Raw genomic sequence first — 19,982 nt, forward strand, 5'->3', positions numbered from 1 at the left:
TTCATCTAAATGTCGGTGCAACTTCACCCTTCCCTCAAATGCCAGGAAAACTCTATTCTACCCTTCATTTGCATCATCATCCCCATGGGTGCGCAGGTGTGTGGTCGCGAGACGACTGCCTGATTTGGTTGAACTGCAGGTTCATCCTTGGTGGCTTGGGATGTCTGCACCACAATGGTCTGTTTTGACACTTACCTGCCCAGGGGCTTTGTCCCCTGCCAACCCTGCAATGCTTATACTACGCGCTGTTGAGTGGGTGTGGGTTTGCACTCCATTCTCGCAGGCGTCCCCTGAAACTCTTGCCCTCGGCTTTCCTCCTCTCCTTCCCCAAGTCCTGCTGCTCTGCTGGGACTGAAAGCTGCAGGGTGCCCAGCTTCCTCCCTCCCACCACCAGACCCTGGGCTCCACTCTCGGAAGGCTTAGAACAGAGTCTCTTACCGCAGACCCCAAGAGCTGCCATGTCTCTCTCTCCCACCCCTCCAGACTCCTACCTAGGTGATCACTGCACGCAAGGGTCAAATATGGAAATGAACTCCCTAGAGCAGGAGGATGGCTCCCTCTGGAGTTGGGCAATAGGCTCTCTACCGGCACCTGCAGAGAACAGGGGGACTTTCTGCGAGTCAGAACACGAGCGTCCGGGAGGTGGGGATGGTGCTCAAGCAAGCTACCAGAGGTCGGAGGTCGGTGGAGTGAAGCCATCAGACCTTCCTGAGTTTCCACCAAAACATGTGCCCCTGTATTAAAGGTCCTTGAGCTGATGGGCCTGGGCACCCTGGGGTCTGTCCTCAATTGCCCTGAATTCCTGTGGGGGTGCTGCTGAGGTCCTTTTCTTGCAAAGCACTGCGTCCTTCAACTGGCTGGGAGCAGGTGTGGGCAGCTGTAGGTGCCATAACAGCAACGGTAAAGGGAGAAGTGAAATGGGGAGGCAAGAAAATGGGCCTCTGGGCAGGGGTTGGCCAACTTTTTCTGTAGATGGCCCGACAGCAAATATGTTGGGCTTCGAGGGCCATCTGGGCGCTTTTGCAACTACTCAACTTTGCTCTTACAAAGTGAAAGCAGCCACAGCGAAATGCGAATAATGAGCTTGGCTGTGTCTTACTAAAACGTTATTTACCAAAATAAGCAATGGATGGACTGGATTTGGCCCAGGCTCCCGGGTTGGCCAAATCCACCTTGGAATCATCCAGATCTGAGTTTGAATTCTGGCTCAGCTGCAGATTGTCTATAGAGCCCAGGCGAGGCTTTCCTGAGCCCTAACTGCCCCATCTGTGTAATTAGAATGATGATGTGTGAAACGGTTGTGAGACAGCGCCTAAAGGATGTCTTGCCCATAATAGGTCTTCAATAACAGGTATATGTATTACTGCGAGTATGACAATTTAGAAGCAATTAAGTCTGCATGGGCTGGATCAGTCAAGGAGGACTTCCTGGAGGAGGAGAATCTGGAGCTGAGTCCTGAAGCAAAGGTAGGAGATGGATAGAGGAGCTGGAAAGGCACTCTAGGATGCTTATTAGTGCAAGTGGGGTCCCAGTCACACTGAAGTCCCCTCTCCCTCTGACTCTGCGAACATAGAATCTCAGATCCCTGACTCCTCTGCTACAGCGTCCTTCTCAAGGGCAACAACAGGATCTAATCTTCCATGCACCTGCCCCAGGGCCTAGAACAGGGGCTAGAACTTCAATATAAATAAACAACAAAATCTTTGGAATGATGGCGGCAATACTGAATGATTTCTATAGGCCCGACTCTGTTCTACACACCTCAAATATATTATTTTTTTAAGAAAGATTTTTATTTATTTATTGACAGACAGAGATCACAAGCAGGCAGGAAGGCAGGCAGAGGGAGAGGGAGAAGCAGGCTCCCCGCTGAGCAGAGAGCACGATGCGGGGCTCGATCCCAGGACTCTGGGATCGTGACCTGAGCCGAAGTCAGAGGCTTAACTGAGCCACCCAGGCACCCCTCAAATATATTATTTTTAAACGTACAACCATCCTATGAGATAGGTGGTATTTTCATTTTACAGATGCCCCTCATCAAGGGCAAATGTTTTACCCAAGAACAAAGACTGGGTTGGGGTAGGAATCCAGATCACTAATGTTCTCAAACCTACATTCTTCCCAGTATGAGCTGCCATCTTTGATTTTATTTATTTATTAGAGAGATGGAGAGAGAACGCAAGCAGGCAGAGTGGCAGGCAGAGGGAGAGGGAGAAGCAGGCTCTCCGCTGAACAGGGAGCCTGACATGGGGCTTGATCCCAGGACACTGGGATCATGACCTGAGCCGAAGGCAGCTGCTTACCCAACTGAGCCACTCAGGCGCCCCAAGGTGCCATCTTTTATCTTTCATTTTTAGATTTTTAAAAAAGATTTTATTTATTTATTTGACACAGATAGAGAAAGAGACAGTGAGAGAGGGAACACAAGCAGAGGCAGAGGGAGAGGGAGAAGCAGGCTTCCCGCTGAGCAGGGAGCCCAGTGTGGGGCTCGGTCCCTGGACCCTGGGATCATGACCTGAGCTGAAGGCAGCCACTTAATGACTGAGCCCCCAGGTGCCCCGAGGTGCCATCTTTTAAGAACAGACATGTAGGGGCACCTGGGCAGCTCAGCAGGTTAAGCCTCTGCCTTTAGCTTGGGTCATGATCTCAGGGTCCTGGGATGGAGCCCCACATCAGGCTCTCTGCTCAGCAGGGAGCCTGCTTCTCCCTCTCCCTCTGCCTGCCTCTCTGCCTACTTGTGCTTGCTCTCTCTGTGTCAAATAAATAAATAAAATATTTTTTTTAAAAAAAGAACAGACATGTAATGGACACTCAGAAAATGTTCAAGGAACAGTGACTGGATTCCGTGTTCCGTGCCAATGCAAAGGCTGTCATTATAAAGAGATTAACTCACCTGGGGACCCTGGGTGGCACAGTGTCTGACTCTTGGTTTCTACTCAGGCCATGATCTTGAGGTTGTGATTTAGGGGTCATGAGATTGAGCCCCACCTCGGGCTCCACACTCAGGGCAGAGGCTGCTTGGGATTCTCTCCCTATTCCTCTGCCCCTTCCCCCAGAATAAATAAATACATCCAAAAAGGAGAGAAACAGACTCGCTTTGCTCTGCAGTTGCCAGTGAGGAAAGACCAGACAAGAAATCCCTTTTGATCCCTTTATACACTGACCCCACCCTTTGCCCCAAACAAGACCTTCTTCTTTCTAGAACATGGGCTTCACCATCCCTCTTCTCACCTTGCCTCGGGAGTGGTACAGCTGTGGTCTTTCCAGCCCCCTGGTGGTCTGGCTCCAGCAGCCTGTGCAAAGTGGGGTTGCACAAGTTGTGGGTGCTAATTACTGTTATATCTGCCTGTCTCTATAGTTGAGTGTTGCCTGATTCAGTGAGGGCAAGGTTTCCCTTCTCTGGACAGTCAGCTGTTACCCCCCCCCCCGCCGCCAAAAGTCTTAACAAACATTTGTACCAAAAAGCAATTATAGGTTTGGATAGACTCCTGGATAGAAAGTTCATCCTCGAGCATCTCAGTTTCATGAACCCCACTTCAGGTGGGGTCTGTCCTCTGCCTTGTGGCTCTTTCATGGCTTTGCTTGACTCGAAAACAAAAGCTTTCTGGAGATGCTCACACTTCTGTGTGCAGACCCATGTCTCATACTTGGTCTCTGACTCTCCTAAGTCAGGACCGGGAGTTAAAACCTCTCAGTCACTTCCACGTGAAACGTGGTTATCATTTTCAAATGAAATGAACCATTAAATTAACCAAACCAAACCATTATGCAGCATGGTGTAAAGAAAAGGGGCTTTGGATGCCCACAGAATCATGTTCCAATCCTCAGCTCTGCTTTTTATTAGCTGAAATATCTTAGGCAATTCATTTAATCTCTCCGATGGCTCGTTTCCTCATTTGCAAAATGAGGCAAATAATAACACGCAACGTCCCAGGCTGTTGTGAGGCTGAAACGCTATGTTACTTAAGCAAATGAGAAGTCCCTTGCACAGTATCTGGAATACAGCATACACTCAACAGATGTGAGTCTTTTATCTCTATCTTTTTATCTAGATACTGAGCATGAAGGAATAGATGTTCATAATAACAGAATACGGGGAAGACATCAACCAAATTTATTCCATGATTGTGGGCAGATAGGCGATCCAAGAGCGGGGGGAAAGAGAACTGATTATAAATGTTGAGGCTCACTTTTGAGGTGGGGAGGGGGAGACCAAACAATTTTCTTTCTTTTTTTTTTTTTTAGGACTTTATTTATTTATTTGTCAGAGAAATCGATTGAGAGAGAGAACACAAACAGGGGGAGCAGCAGACAGAGGAAGAAACAGGCTCCCCACTGAGCAAGGAGCCTGATGCGGGACTCGATCCCAGGACCCTGAGATCATGACCTGAGCCGAAGGCAGAAGCATAACGGACTGAGCCACCCAGGCATCCCAAGACCAAACAATTTTAAGTTAAACACCAGTCTCTACATCCTTTTCATTAGAATCATGTAGGCTGGTATTACTTCAGAGCCTATGTGAGATTTTTTCATCTGCAAAATGAGAGCCTCTATGGGGATTAAGTTTTCCAGAAAGTATATCTAGTAGGTGCTCAAAAACGCTAGCTGAAATGATCACCACAGTTGTAATGATCATTGCTCTTTTCACACAATGAGAGACCTCAGTTTTCTGATCCACAGAGCATGGGGACTTGTAGGAGGCCATTGCCAGGATCCCGTCTAGCTTTGACCATTGCTGATAGCAGGGTGCTTTGTGAAATATACTTGAGACATCCTGGATAAAGGACCACACCAGGTCCTTGTGGTGATATAACTGATACGGCTTATCAGCCACCCCGGATGCTTTGGACACAACTCAACTGTCCTTGTGCATAGGAAACAAGGGCAACCCAAACCCAAGCCAAAACAGGTTATTCTAGCATTCCATTTATCTGGTTTCTTTACAGTCCTTACTCCCAGCAGCACAATGAGAACAGGGGTAGTCAAACCTTGGGCCCTCCAGATATCTAGAATCTGTGCACTTTTGTGACTCGTACAAACACATTCCCTTGGCTTCCCTCCAAGCTACTCAGGACTTTCAGGTTTGGAGTTGGGGTGGAGCACTGTTTCCCATCCCTGTCTTGGGTCATTCCAGACCCTCTTGGTCTCCTGTGGCTCTGGTTCCAGCTCTGCATGGGCTCTGGACATAATCACACAAAGGGAATCTGATAGTACCTCATTTCCTGCCCCAACTCTGCCTCTCTCCCCTGCTCTGAGGCTTCCATACTGACAATGCCCTGGGATTTATATGCACAGCCCTGAGATGCAAGTGAATGCCCTGTGGGGTGAATGTTGATCAATGGGAGATAAGAGCTGGTGGCTGCATGCATTCAGGTTACTGGGGGCACAACCCTGCAGACCGGCAATCCTTCCTACTCAGTGGCAGCCCACTCAATAACACCATCTCACACTGGCTCCTGTCTGTCCTGCTTCATTCCCTTTATTCACTCCTGCTCCCTGGAAATGTGCTCCTGGACATAGCCCTGCCATGAGCCCTCTGCCACCAGCTCTGCTTTCTCGGGAACCCAGGCTAAGCATAACTGAGTGATTGAGATTTGGGAGTTAGATTATTCACCAGTATGATAGCCATAAAAATATGATGCAGGGTGGTGTGTGGAGAAGCAGACAACCCCATGCAAACAGAGGGGAGCCCCATGTGTCACAATTACTCAGGCTTTCAGCTATGACTCATTGGATCAGAGTTTGGTGATAGGTCCAGCTTCTGGCTGAACACAAAACAGCAGGCTCGGGGTAGCCAATTGCCAATTCCAGCCACTCTGTGAAAAGCCACCAGACCCTTCTGGCAGCTTTCAAGAAGCAATTGTAGAACAGACTTTGCTGAAAAGCAGGTCCAGGATCTAACTGTGAAAACGGCAGAGTTGTTGGAAACAAACTGAGGGTTGCTCGAGGGGAGGCGGGTAGAGGGATGGGGTGGCTGCGTGATGGGCATCGGGGAGGGTATGTGTTGTGGTGAGTGCTGGGTGTTGTGTGAGACTGATGAACCACAGACCTGTACCCCTGAAACAAATAATATATCATATGTTAATTAAAAACAAACAAACAAACAAAAAGTGGCCGAGTTGAAAAAGAGAATGCACCGTCTTGACAGGTGTCCCGGTCAAAGTCAGCATGAAGGAGAAGACTGGAATCTGAGCTGTGAAATGGGGACCTTTGAGTAGACAAGCCTGAGCAGCTTGACCCGGGAGACTTGTTGAGCCCCCTTCTCACCAGAGGAGAATGTACCATGACTTGGGCTAAAGCAGAAACCTTGCAAAACGTTATTTTTCTACTGAAGATGCACCCCTCCACTCTTGAATGTTTTAAAGCAAGTAATCAAAGTCAGGTGCCTGCATCTCCTGGACAAGTAAGTCAGTCACTGCTCTGGGAGAAAATAACACACGTTGTAGGACTTGTGGGCCATGTTACTGTGATGGGAAGAACTTGGGGGGAGAGCGCATTTGGGAGAGTGGGTTCTGAAACTGTTGGATTGGTGGGGGTGAAAGATAAGCCCACAATAAGGGGACTTTTCCCCGCTTGGGGGCTTTCATCCACAAGTCAACACCCAGCACTATGGCCAGTCCTAACTGACTATTGGGATGGAACTCGGCCTAGAGAAATGAGGAGGATATTGGCAGAACTTCCTGGACACAGTATCAAGGAAAGGTCAGAAGGATTAAAGTATGGACGTTGGAACTGATTTACCACATAAGACCCGAGAACCCATCAGAGGAGACTCTGCCTTTGTGAAGGCCATCAGCATCTCTGAGATACTCAGTGATGACACATCTCTGTTGGCCTGGTGTGGACAGTGAGAAAGGTGCTACTATCAATGGGAATGACAGGATTCCAGAATGCCAGAGGCCAGGCAACTGCATTTAATTATCAAAGGAAGGTGAGTGTAATTAATGGAACTATCCATCAAGGTTCCTTGATCCACAGGAATCTATCTGGAGAAATGGCTACTGGATCACGGTGCTACCAGTGGGGAAAAAATGAGGACAACTGAGCAGGGCACCCTTATTAAAAGAGAATTAAAAGAGAATTCACGAGCTCATGAGCAGAAGACTAATGCCAGCTGTCATTATGGAAACCACATTCTTTCTCAAGTTCCCAGGGGAATGTCGGCTCTCAGGATCAGAGCTCATTGTTTGAAAGAGAAGATGGGTTCCCTTAAGGAAGGACCTTGCAATACACCCTAATTCTATATAGTAAATTTTTCCCCAGTCATTTCCCCAAGTAGACTTGAGATCATATTCCAGAGTAACTATGCACCAAGATAGAAGAAAGACCCAGAATTTCCAAGGACTGTGTAACATGGGATCTCAGACAAGGCTGATTGAAACCAGAGGACATCACACCCTCCTCTGCCTAGAATGAAGGCTTATGGTGGCTAAATGATAAGTCCAGGCTCAAATCTAGCGGATGATGGGCCCTGTGAGTTTTCAGACTGACTCTGTGGCCAGAAGGGGGGATTGTGATAATGCCACAGATACTGTAGACACCTGGCCACACCCTTTACTACCTGTACACTCTAACCAGATAGCTTCCTACTGTAAACATCAGTGCGTCTGTGTCTATGGTCTTTCTTTAGCAGCTGGCTTATGCATGGACAAGTTTGGATTTGCTAAAGAGATAATTCCAGGTAATGGAGAAATGGGAATATCAGAATGTATTATGTTATGTTAGAGGCTCCATCAGCAGAACTATGTACCCTAAGAGGTCCCAGAAGTCACCCCCTCTGTAAAACATGGAATGAATTAGCGAGAAGGCCACTGGATTATTGAGAATTTGAATGGTGGCCCAGAATTTGTGATTGGAGATGCTGTTATGGAATTGGGCTCCCTAGTATTAATGGTGATAACAGGATTCTAGAATAGCAGAGCCCTTGGAACAGCCCTAAATTGTCAGAGACATGATAGATAATAATTATCGCATTGGTGGGAAAGGTACCAAGGGTGCTTCGACCCATAGGTATATGTAGGAATGGCTAATGATGATTATGTTCTTGGAGTGAGATAGATGGACAGTGTTGTGGACTGAATACTTGTGTCTGTCCAAAATTCATATATTGGAATCCTAACCCCCCAGTGTGATGACATTATTAGGAAGTAGGGCCTTTGGGAGGTGATTAGGTCATCAGAGAGCCCTCATGAGTGGAACTCATGCCCTTATAAAAGAGACCCCATAGAAGTCTCTTGCCTCGTCTGTCTTGTGTGGACACAGAGAGAATGTAGCCCTCAGCAGACACAGACTCTGCCAGTACCCCTGATCTTGCACTTTCCAGTCTCTAGAACTGTGAGAAATAAGGGGTTTTTTTTGGTTCAAGTTGTCAGTTCTATGGTGTTTTTGTTATAGCAGCCTAAAGAGACTAAGGCAGAAAACAAGGTATTATCTGATTCACATAATCAAAAGATCAAGATCAGATATCAGAAGGCTGATGTCACTTACCATAATAGAAAAGTCATGACCTTTCATCTGTTTCCAAACCTGAGAGAGTTCTAAGATCTGAGCCTAGCAATTGAAAAGGAGGCCAAATATTGAGAAACCTTGAAATGCCACAAGAAATATATATATAGTGGCTGTTCTCCCAATCCTTTCTCCAAATAGGCCTTTAGTCATTGATGAGGCATCATCAGTATGGATTTCCCTAGAATATGGCAGAACCTTCACATTGGCTCCCTGACCTGTTGAGTAAGAGTCATTAATTTTTTTAAAAAGTGTGTGTGGCGGGGGAGAAAGGCCAACTGGAAGTTTCTGAAACTACTCCCAACCCTTGGCTGAGAAAATAAATCAAGCCATAGTATATCCTGGGTGGAATGTCAGATTATTACCTCCCTTAGAGATTTAAAGAATGGGTAGTTGTTCCCATTCTACTTTCCATTTCACTCATGGGCCTATGACCCTGCAGAACCCAGATGGATCATGTTGAATGATGGTGGACTACTATATATTTAACTAAGATGTAGTCCTAATTTTAGTTGCCCTTCCAGATGAACACAGCCTCTGACAATTGGTATGTGGCTATAGATTTAGCAAATGCACTGTTTTTGAATTCCATTAAGAATGAGGCTTAAGGTCTGGGTTGCTCAGTGGGTTAAAGCCTCTGCCTTCGGCTCAGGTCATGATCTCGGGGTCCTGGGATCGAGCCCCACATTGGGATCTCTGCTTGGCGGGGAGCCTGCTTCCCCCTCTCTCTCTGCCTGCCTCTCTGCCTACTTGTGATTTCTCTCTCTGTCAAATAAATAAATAAATAAAAATCTTCTTTAAAAAAATAAAGAATGAGGCTCAAAAGCAGTCTGCATTCATCTGGGATGGAGAATAGCACAAACTCAGTCTTTTCCAGTCCTTGTTAATTCTACTGCTGTCGGTCCCTTGGCCACAGTTCCCCAGTAAAACAGAACTGAGAGAGAGAGAGAGTTTTTTTTTTATAAAGGACTGGCTCATGTGATGTAGGAGGCCATTGGCAACCTGGAGACCCAGGAAAGCCAGGGTGTGATTCAGTCTGAGTCCAAAGGCTTGAGATCCAGAACTGATCGTACAAATCCCAGTCTGAGAGCAGGCGACCATGAGATGAGATGTCCAAGCTTGAGCTGTGAGGCAGCTCCTCCTTCCCCCACCTTTTGTTCTCTTCACACCCTCAACAATTGTATGGTCCCCACTCACACTGGAACAGGCAATCTACTTTGCTGAGTCCACCAATTCAAATACTAATCTCATCCAGAAACACTCTCATAGACATACCCAGAAAGAACGCCTACTATGGGCACCTCATGGCCAGTCAAGTTGACCCATAAAACTTACCATCACACTCAGTATCAAAATAGTCCAAGCAATGGTGTCCAACAGAAATATAAAAATGCGTAATTTTAGTAACCACACTGAAAAAAAGTAAAAAAGCAAGGGAAGTTAATAATATATGTATTGACTTACTAAACATATCTAAAATATTATCAATTACCGTATATAATCAACATAATGATATTAATAAGATATTTTATGTTACTTTTTCATAACAAATCTTCAAAATCTGGTGTATATTTTATGGTTATAGCACATCTTAATTAACCACATTTCAAAGGCTGAAAAGCTACGTGGAGCTAGTGGCTACCATGGACACTGCAAATCTAAAGAACCCTTCGCTGTGGGGACATTCCGCAGAACATCAGACTAGGACGCTATATTGATGACATCATATGACCAAACCCAGTGAACAAGAAATGGCAGGTATTCTAGATGCCCTGGTAAGATACATACCATGCCAGAAAGTGGGATATAAGCTCTACAAAGATTCAGGGGCCTGCCACATCAGTGAAAAAAAATTTTTTTTAGATTTTATTTATTTATTTGACAGAGGTCACAAGTAGGCAGAGAGGCAGGCAGAGAGAGAGAGAGGAGGAAGCAGGCTCCCTGCAGAGCAGAGAGCCCGATGCGGGGCTCGATCCCAGGACCCTGGAATCCTGACCTGAGCCGAAGGCAGAGGCTTAACCCACTGAGCCACCCAGGTGCCTCATATATCAGTGAAATTTTTAAAGCTGTTAGATATTTATGTAGAAAATAATTTAACTCACCAAAAGAGAGGTCTGGCCTCAGTTTTTGGCTGGTAGGCAGTCATCTCTAGGCTGTTGGAAAGTCATGCCAGATAGATATGTTGTATTATAACTAGGGCCAGCCATATTGTAACAGTGTGATTTGGGGTGGGACCTTTGGGTCACATGATGTCAGTATGACCTGTCGAGGGGCTGCAGACAGAGGTCAGTTGCAAAGGCAATCAGCCTTGTTTGTGGGATGGAGTCCCAATCCTTCGAACACTAGCCTAGGGTCAACTTCCCTGGTTGGCAATACTCCATGCATGTTGTCATGTATCAATGCTAGGAGAGTAGAGCTCTCTCGACTTCATGGGGAGAGGACAACTGGAGGCTCTGTGTTTTGCACTTGCCTGGATTCTGCCTTATGCATTTCTTCCCTTGGCTGACCCTAACCTGTATCTTTTAGCATTTAGAAACTATAGCTGTGAAGGGAACAGCTATTCGTGAGTTTTGCAAGGCTTTCTAGCAAATTATCAAAACTAAAGGTGATCTTGGAGACCCTCAAACTGGTATCATAAGTGAGGGTGATCTTGTGCAGGCCCAGGGGGTGACTTTCATGTTATCATTAAGCATTGATTTATCTTTGTCTACATATTTACCACTTTCTTTGTTCTGTATGTCTTATAGCTCAGACTTTCCATCTGTTATCACTTTCTGTAAATTCTTTGGCAAATTCAGGTCTGCTAGTGACATTTTTTTCTTCTGTTTTCATCTGAAAATGTCTTATTTTGTGTCATCTTTGAAATATATGGGTACAGATTTTCAGGTTGCTAGTTATTTTTGCCAGCACACTGAAGATTTAATTCCATAGTCACCTGGCTTCCACTGTATCTGTTGAAAATATCGGATCCCTAAGTGTCACTCCTTTGAAGGTGATCTGTTTCCCCAGCCCCCAGGTTTTTTTTTTTAAGATTTTATTTATTTATTTGAGAGAGAGAGAACTCACACAAGGCAGGGGCGGGGGGACAGACAGAGGGAGGAGAAGCAGGCTCCCCACTGAGCAGAGAGCCCAATGTGAGGCTCGATCCCAAGACCCTGGGATCATGATCTGAGCTGAAGGCAGATGCCCAGCTGACTGAACCATCCAGGCACCCCAAACCCCCGGCTATTTTTAATAAATTTTTGTTGGGCTCCTGGGTGGCTCAGTAGGTTAAGTGTCTGCCTTTGGCTCAGGTCATGATCCCAGGATCCTGAAATCGAGTGCTACATCAGGCTCCCCACTCAGTGTGGAGTCTGCGTCTACCTTTCCCTCTGCCCCTCTCTCCCCACTCATGTACACATACTCTCTCTCAAATAAATAAAATCTTTTTTAAAAAAATAATTTTTTTGTTTATTTTATCTCCTGAAGTTTCATTGTAATAGTCTTTTTTAAAAAAAGATTTTATTTATTTATTTGACACAGAGAGAGATCACAAGTAGCCAGAGAGAGGAGGGGAAGCAGGCTCCCTGCTGAGCAGAGAGCCCGATGTGGGACTCGATCCCACAGCTCCTGACCTGAGCTGAAGGCAGAGGCTTAACCCACTGAGCCACCCAGGTGCCCTCATTGTAATAGTCTTGGTGTGTATTTCCTTTTGTTTGGAGTTCATAGTGATTTTTTTTTTTTTAAGAGAAAGTGTGTGAGCAGGAGTGGGAGAGGAGAAGCAGAGGGAGAGAGAAAATCTTAAGCAGGCTCCATACCCAGGGTGGAGCCCAATGAGGGCCTCGATCTCACAACCCTGAGATCACTATCTGATCTGAAATCAAGACTAGGACACTTAACCGACCAAGCCACGCAGGAACCCCTCATAGTGATTCTTGAATCCGTAGGCTGTTTTCTGTCTTCACTTGAGGAAAATTGTCAGCCATTAATGTTTCAAATATTTCCTCTGCTACATTCTCTCTTCTCTCCTTCTGGGACTCCGATCAACATATGGTAGACCTTCTCACTCTTTTCTTCTCTATAACTCTCACCTTCACCGCATGATTCCTTCTGGATATTTTCTTCTGAACTGCCTTCCATTTTACAAATTCTCTCTGTTATAACTCTGCCTACAGATCCAATGATTTAGTTCTTAGTTTCAGTTATTTTGCTTTTTCAGTTCTAGAATTTCTAGTTGCTTCTTTTTCATATACATTCTGTCAGTTTTTATAATTTTCAGTTCTCTGCCCAAATTTCCAGTGTTCTTTTTTATAACCTTGGTCGTAATAGGCATAATTATGTTCAAATCTATGACCAATAAGTCCACGATCTAGAGCTCCCATGTCACTATTTCTATTGTTTATCACTTTTCTTGGCTTTTGTTCCCAGCGTCTTATCTCCTCATGCACCTGATATCTGTGATTGTGTGCCAGACATTATGTTTGAACAATCGTTTGTGGAAATAATTTGTGACGTTGGGTGGTATTAGCTTGTTCCGTGTGGATTTTCATTTGCTTCCACCAGGCACCCAGGGCACCAGGAATCAGGGTTTGCTTGATGTATTGCTGGGGTTAGGATTTCCTGAGTCGTACAGAGGACTGGAAGCTGGGTTGCAATCCCTGTAAAAGGCTGGTTTACTTCTGATGTGGCTTTTTCAGAATCCTGATCCAAAGCAAGCCTGGGGCTCCAACTTTTGTCCTAATGTCTGTGACATTATCAGAAGCCTCACTCAGCTAGCTTCTCCATCTCTTTTCCCTGAACAGGGATGCTCCCAGAAAAGAGGCCCTAATTGGGGACTTAATTCACTGGATTTTGTTTCTCGTCTCTCTCTTCATCTGATAATTCTTCATTGGCTTCTTATTGCCTCAATGGCTTGCAGTTTGGTTTTAGCTTTTCTTTTTCCATTTTCCACAGCAGGTGCCTAGTCCAAATGACCTGCTTTACTGTTACTAGAAATTGGTTTATGAGAGGGAGGTATATGCAAGGGGACTGCCAAAGGAGCCATAAGACTGAAGGAAAAGGCCAACTAGTCCAGCTTGACAAGAAATGGCTTATTAAGGGGACTTAGGGACAGAAGTGTGTCTTGGGCAGCTATAAGACAAGTGGATTTCCACAACCCCATCTCCTGTGAAAACTGCTTTTATAGTTTTAGAGGCTGGGAAGTACATGCTTGTAGACCACATGGGAAGAAATATTTGAGAATAGTTGTGTCATAGTCTTACCTCCAGAGCAGATCAAAGATGTTATGCCCCTGGGGTGTATGTAAGGAAGTCTTTGTTATGCATTTTTAAGAGATTATTGTCATATCTCCTACTTGTTTGGGGTTCCTTTGATGGGAAAAAATGTGCACTAAACTCCCATTTATCTGGCCTGATTAGAGACTATAGAAGAAATAAATTACATTAAGCCCAAATTGCTTTTAGCTTTGATTAAAACTAAACTCAGAGGCCACAATTTTTCTTAGAGATAAATTTTACAAAGCTATGGATGCAAATGCTTTTGAGAATGTGAAACACTGGTTTAAGAATTAACCTTTGAGTGTTGATGAGAAATGTAAGTTACAGCAATACACATTCTGAGACTTGTCATAAATCTGAGTTTGGTTTTGGCTGCTTACTAATAAGATACAGGGAGCTTTTTTCCCCCTATAGTGTCAAAAGATTTATTTGAATAATTTCCTTGAGGTTATGAATGTTTAATATAGACAACCACATTTGTTAGAATGTTTGCTATAGAATTCTTTGTTCAATTTGTAAAAAGTGTTTGTTATAGGAAAATACTTTTATTCACTGGCTTTGTGATAATTACCTGGCTGATTTTATCTCACTGATTTGTTGTAATTGATACAACTGGTATAAAAAGATCATGAGGGGGCCCCCTGGGTAGCATAGCCAGTCAAGTGTCTAACTCCTGGTTTCGCTCAGGTGGGGATTTCCTGGTGCGTGAGATCAAGCCCCATGTCTGGCTTGGTGCTTTATGTGGAGTCTGCTTGAGACTCTCCCTCTCTCCCTTTGCCCTGTCCTCCCTAAAATTAATAAATAAATCTTTAAAAAAAAAAAAAAGACTGTGAGGATTCCCTTAAAATTAGGAATATAATGGGTATGCGGGTGAATCAGTCAGTTAAGGAACTGCCTTTGGGTTAGGTCACCATCCCATGGCTGTGGGATCAAGTCCTGCATAGGGTTCCCTGATCTGCGGGGAGTCTGCTTCTCCCTCTGCTTCTTCCCCACCCCAGTTTGTGCACATGTGTTCCATCTCTCTCTCAAAAATAAACAAATGAATAAAAATAAATAACCTAACTTTAAAAAATTGGGACTATCATCAAAGGAATTCCTTCCAGTGAAAATTCATTTTGTTTTATGTGTATATTAAAGTGGCTTTCACAAATTAATTTAGAAATGCAATGCAGAATATCTGGTTTGCCACAACTGCATATTCAGGCGAATGGAATACTCTCGCTTATTTTTATATTCTTGTTTTATTTTAATTTTATTCATCTGTGGATCATCAAATTCCTACAGATTAAATGGTAGTGTAGTAGTACACTTAACGCTTCCCTAAGCATATAAACACTTTAATGGGTGATGATTCAGAAGGCGTCTGCACTGCTAGGTATCATGCATTGCCTTCTATTTTCCCAATAAATAGACACCCCATGCTGGAATCAGCTGATTAGGTATGAGCTGCAGGTGGAAAGAAAGACAGGAGCAGTAGTATAAGCAAATAGCTTGGAGTCAGACTGACTGTGGTCGAAATCTTGTCTCTATCCCTTATTAGCCTGTGCTCCCGGGGTAAGTTACTCTGAGCCTCAATGTCATCACCCGTAAACTGGGGGTAATGACATTAGCCATCTCATGGGGTCTTTTGGCGGGGGGGGAGAATATAAATGTAAAGGATGAAGTAAGAGTGTGATAGTAGGGGCGCCAGGGTGGCTCAGTCAGTTAAGCATCTGCGTTCGGCTCAGGTCATGATCCCAGCGCCCTGGGATCGAGTCCTGCATCGGGTCCCCTGCTTGGTGGGAGGCATACTTCTTCTCCCACTCCCCCTGCTTATATTCCCTCTCTCCCTGTCTCTGTCAAATAAATAAATAAAATCTTTAGGAAAAAAAAAGACAAAGCACTTAGTATACGGAGAGCACAGGAGTACCTAAGAAATAATGACAGGGGCGCCTGGGTGGCTCAGTAGGTTAAAGCCTCTGCCTTCAGCTTGGGTCATGATTCTGGGGTCCCAGGATCGAGCCCTGCGTCAGGCTCTCTGCTCAGCGGGGAGCCTGCTTACCGCCCCCTCCCCCTGCCTGCCTCTCTGCCTACTTCTGATCACTCTCTGTCAAATAAATAAGTAAATAAATAAATATTTTAAAAAAGAAAGAAAGAATGACAAGTATTACCACCTGAGAATACATATTCTGCTGCCCGGAGGAGTAAAGGCAGCTCCAGAATTTCTGCTATGAGGCACTCAAGAGCAGTAATCACAGTGGAAGGCAGGGCTGGTCCTGCTTTTACATGGATTCTACAGTGAGTTAGAGAAAATGAGAAAGGGTTTGAGATTTGCAGGGATTGGAGCACTCCCCCTGGCTCCTGTTCAGTGATGATATTCAGGGGATTTCTTACACTCCCCCTTCAGTCCCAGGCAACTAGCCAGTCAACAAATACAAGAAGGCACTGCCAAGGGACTGGACTCCAGGGGGGGAAGAGAGAGAAGGGCCCCGTGCTTACACTTCTGCTAGATCCCACTTAATTCCCTTATATCAACTGCACATCAGCTACACTCTTCCTTGTCTTCAGCCAATCTCATTCAAGGGCAAGACCTTCGGTTTTATTGGCCACAGACAGCAGAGTGGTCCTCCTGAGTGCAGGCTGGTTTACAATAGCCCTTCTGATCGTGGAAGGACGCTGCCCAAATTCCCCTGCGGCCTCTGCAGAGGCCCCCAGGAGATGAACAGACATCCATTCTCAACACCAACTCAGGTCCAGAATACACCCAGGCATCCAGAGCCTCGGCCAGTCTCTCTTGCTTCTACCTGGCCACACTCCCTTTACCCAGGCAGCAAAAGGTTTGATCTTAGGCTCTGGAGGTAACGAAGTTTGAAATCCAGGATTCACCCCTAGTTAGCTTGTGACCTTGGACAAGATACTTTAATTGTGCCTAGTTTTCCCCACACCAAGACCCAAGGACTATTCTTTTTTTTTTTTTTTTTTTAAGATTTTATTTATTTATTTGAGGGAGAATGAGTGAGAGAGAGCATGAGAGAGGAGAAGGCCAGAGGGAGAAGCAGACTCCCCCAAGGAGCTGGGAGCCCGATGCGGGACTCGATCCCGGAAGTCTGGGACCATGACCTGAGCCGAAGGCAGCCGCTCAACCAACTGAGCCACCCAGGCGCCCCAACCCAAGGACTATTCTTAATCTGGAGGCTTTGGCACAGTAACTGCGTAGAAAACGTTCAATAAGTATCAGCTGTGATTACTTTACAGGCACAGGACCGAAACAAATCTATTAAGTTGCTCTAATTATATGGTGAAAAGACACCGGGTTTTAGTTAGTCTCAAACACTAACACTTCATAATCTTGGACAAGTTGGACTTCTTTTTGGTCCCGTTTCCCCAACCGTCACATGATTTAACTGATTTAGAAAACACTCAGTGGACATTTATTGAGTGCTATCTTCTATATTCCTTCCCCAAAGGAGCACACACAAGGCTACAATTATTTCCCAACCAGGGCACTCACCCAGTGGTGAGGAACACTGAGAGGGCGGGGGAGACTTGGTTCCGCTCTGCTTTAGGGATGGATGGAGGGCCAGATTTACCGGCGAAAAGGCGTCTGAACGAAACTTGAAGGATAATTCACGAGTCTGCCTTGTAATTACTGGCGATGTTTTTATGTTACTGCCCCTTTCAAACTTGAGCATTCGTAGGGATTTGGTTCTGAAAACAAGCCCACTTCTCCTTTTTTATTGCCGAGGTCACTGTGATCGAGAAAGCCAGTGCAGCCGCATAAAACAGGTTACGCCTCCTCTTCCCCCTTCGAGGAACCGTGACCTCGCGGTATCCGCGCGACTGGGGGTGTGTGCTTGGTCTGCTCGCCTGGGTGAGCACGGGCTGCAGGTGCAGGGTGAAGCTGCTGTAGTCGGCCCGTGCCTTTCAGCCTGACTGGAACCGAGAAACAGGAGGGCTAAGCGGGAGCGCGGCAGTGCTGGCCTCGCCTTGTGTACAAGGGCACGCTCTGAGTGCCCACGGCCGGACGCCCCCAAACCTGAGGCACCACGCCATCCACTCCAGGGTCCGACGGTAGCGGGGAGTGGAGAGGACTCCGATTCCGGGAGGGCCAGTTTTGCCGGGACCGGATCTGCATCTCTCCAACCCTGACAGCAACGCCGGACCTGGGAAAGGGCACAGGCCGCACGCGCGCAGGATCACGTGGGCGGGCTGGGCGCGTGCCCCCGCACCCACGAGAGGAGGCGGGGATGGGGGGCGGGGCCGACGGCTTGGCCTCCCGTGAAGCCTCGCGCGGGGAAGGACCGGAACTCCGGGCGGGCGGCTTGTTGATAATATGGCGGCAGGAGCTGCCTGGGCTTCTCGAGGAGGCGGTGGGGCCCACACCCGGAAGAAGGGTCTCTTTTCAGGCTAGTGCGGCGGCCGCTGCGGACCCGGAAGTCCGGGCCGGTTGCTGAATGAGGGGAGCCGGGCCCTCCCCGCGACAGTCCCCCCGCGCCCTCCGCCCCGACCCGGGCCCCGCCATGTCCTTCTTCCGGCGGAAAGGTAGCAGAGGGGGCTCCGGCTGGGAGCCAGGCCGGGCTTCAGGGGCGGCGGTGGGGTAGGTGGGCCTGCACGGGCTTTCCTCCCGGTGGCGGCGAGGCCCTCGGCCTCCGCGCAGACGCCCCCTGCGTGCCTTGCTTTGCTCCCGGACTCTGCAGGGAGGGAGAAGGTGGCCTCCTCGCGCGAGGTCAGAGGGGAATTATCTCGCTGGTCCAAAAGTGTTTGCCGGAGCCCGTACAAGTTAATGCCTGTTTGCGCAAATCCAGTTTTCGCGTTTGTGTGCTATGTGTCTAAACGGTGGATCCAGAAAAAGGAAATTCCTTTAGTACCCTGTTACGGAAGTCTCTGACTTTTCAGAATATTGAGGGTTTTATATCTAAAGGCAACATGTGAAAAAGCTCTTTTCTTCAACTGGTGCTATTTTCTAGTTTCCCCTTTTTTTGGGGGGGGGGGGGGGGGGGGGTGGGGGGGATCCTGCAGTTCCTAAATTACTTACTGCTGAAAGTTCCCTAATGAAGACTATTTCTTTTGATGACTTAGCAAGTCAACTTAACTGTTGGAACGCTCACTTTGTAAACTAAATTTCTGATTTTCAATTGTAATAGCTGCCCAGTTTTTAAGTAGAGGGAGTTTAGTTTTGATCCTGGATGAAGTTGTTGTGTTGCATTCAAAGTATATATCCAGAATGAACAAGTGTAGGTCTTTTTGGGTGATAGTGGTTCTTTAAGTTCTTGTTATTTAAGAGAAAAGGTATCAGAGGAAAAAGAAAAAAACAAAACACTAAACCTTATCAGAGGCTTGGGTTCACATGACTGCTCTGCTACTGACTGTCACCTGGGATAGAAAAGTGTTAACCCACTTTCTTCTCCTCTCTCAACCAAGAATTAGGTGGTTCCTAAAGGCCCCGTTCAGATATGAATTCAAGAATTCTTTTTAAGTACATGCAGAGTTTTAGTAACCGATATTATGGTGAGTGAATGGTACTGTGAGGAATGAATGAAAGCTCTGCTGAATGAAGGAAACCTGTAAAATGGTACAAGGAAGCTTTGTTGATAATGTACCTTGGTGTAGTTTATCGCTCTAATTTGACAGTGTTGAAGTGGGTTTTTTTTTTTTTTTTTAAGGGGGAAAGAAAGCATTCTGTGTATAATGAGGCAGATTGCATGTTACATAATAGACTGTTGTCTCTGTCCGACAAATACTTTTGGAATGTTTGCTGCTTGGCAGGCACTTTGTTAGGCCCTCATTATTAAGCACTGAACAAGAAAAAGTCCCTGCACCTACAGACCTTATTGTCTGCTGCAGCAGACAGACAATACATTTCTCTTTTAATACCTATGTGTATATACAAATTGTTAGCATGACAGAGATGAGGTGAGAGGAGAAGCATATTTTGGTTTGATGTTAGAGAGGGGCCTCAGCAGGTGACCTTGGAACTTAGAGCCAAGGGCTCAGGAGGTACCAGAGGCTAGGGAAGAGCATGTCCAAAGGTTGTGAGTCAAGAAAGAGTTTGGCGTCCTTCAAGAAAGGAAGGAAGGCCACTGTGATTTGGGCTTGGAGAGGTAGACAAGATTCAGAGCTTTGTAGGCCATAGTTAGGTTTTATTTCAAATGCAGAGACATTATTTCAATTTATTATTATTATTTTTGAAAAAGAGAGAGTGCGAGAGGGGTAGGGGAGAGGGAGAGAATCTTAAGCAGGCCA

The 19,982-nt window shown here is 46.1% G+C and overlaps 1 protein-coding gene across 5 annotated transcripts in view; it reads left to right on the plus strand.

Moving 5' to 3' along the window:
• The first annotated feature begins 18,025 nt into the window (after positions 1-18,025).
• Positions 18,026-19,982, plus strand: part of AKAP10 (A-kinase anchoring protein 10) — a 77,592-nt gene continuing 75,635 nt past the window's right edge. For 3 of the 5 annotated variants that reach the window (XM_032841344.1, XM_032841343.1, XM_032841346.1), the window contains exon 1: positions 18,026-18,281. In XM_032841344.1, coding sequence (XP_032697235.1) covers positions 18,194-18,281 — 88 coding nt within the window. In that variant the 5' untranslated portion in view covers positions 18,026-18,193. The remainder of the gene's footprint in view (positions 18,282-19,982) is intronic. The other 2 variants (XM_032841342.1, XM_032841347.1) reach the window with 1 other exon arrangement.

This window comes from Lontra canadensis, unplaced genomic scaffold (genome assembly GCF_010015895.1).
Source record: "Lontra canadensis isolate GAN:19392208 unplaced genomic scaffold, GSC_riverotter_1.0 scaffold122, whole genome shotgun sequence".
NCBI lineage: Eukaryota > Metazoa > Chordata > Mammalia > Carnivora > Mustelidae > Lontra > Lontra canadensis.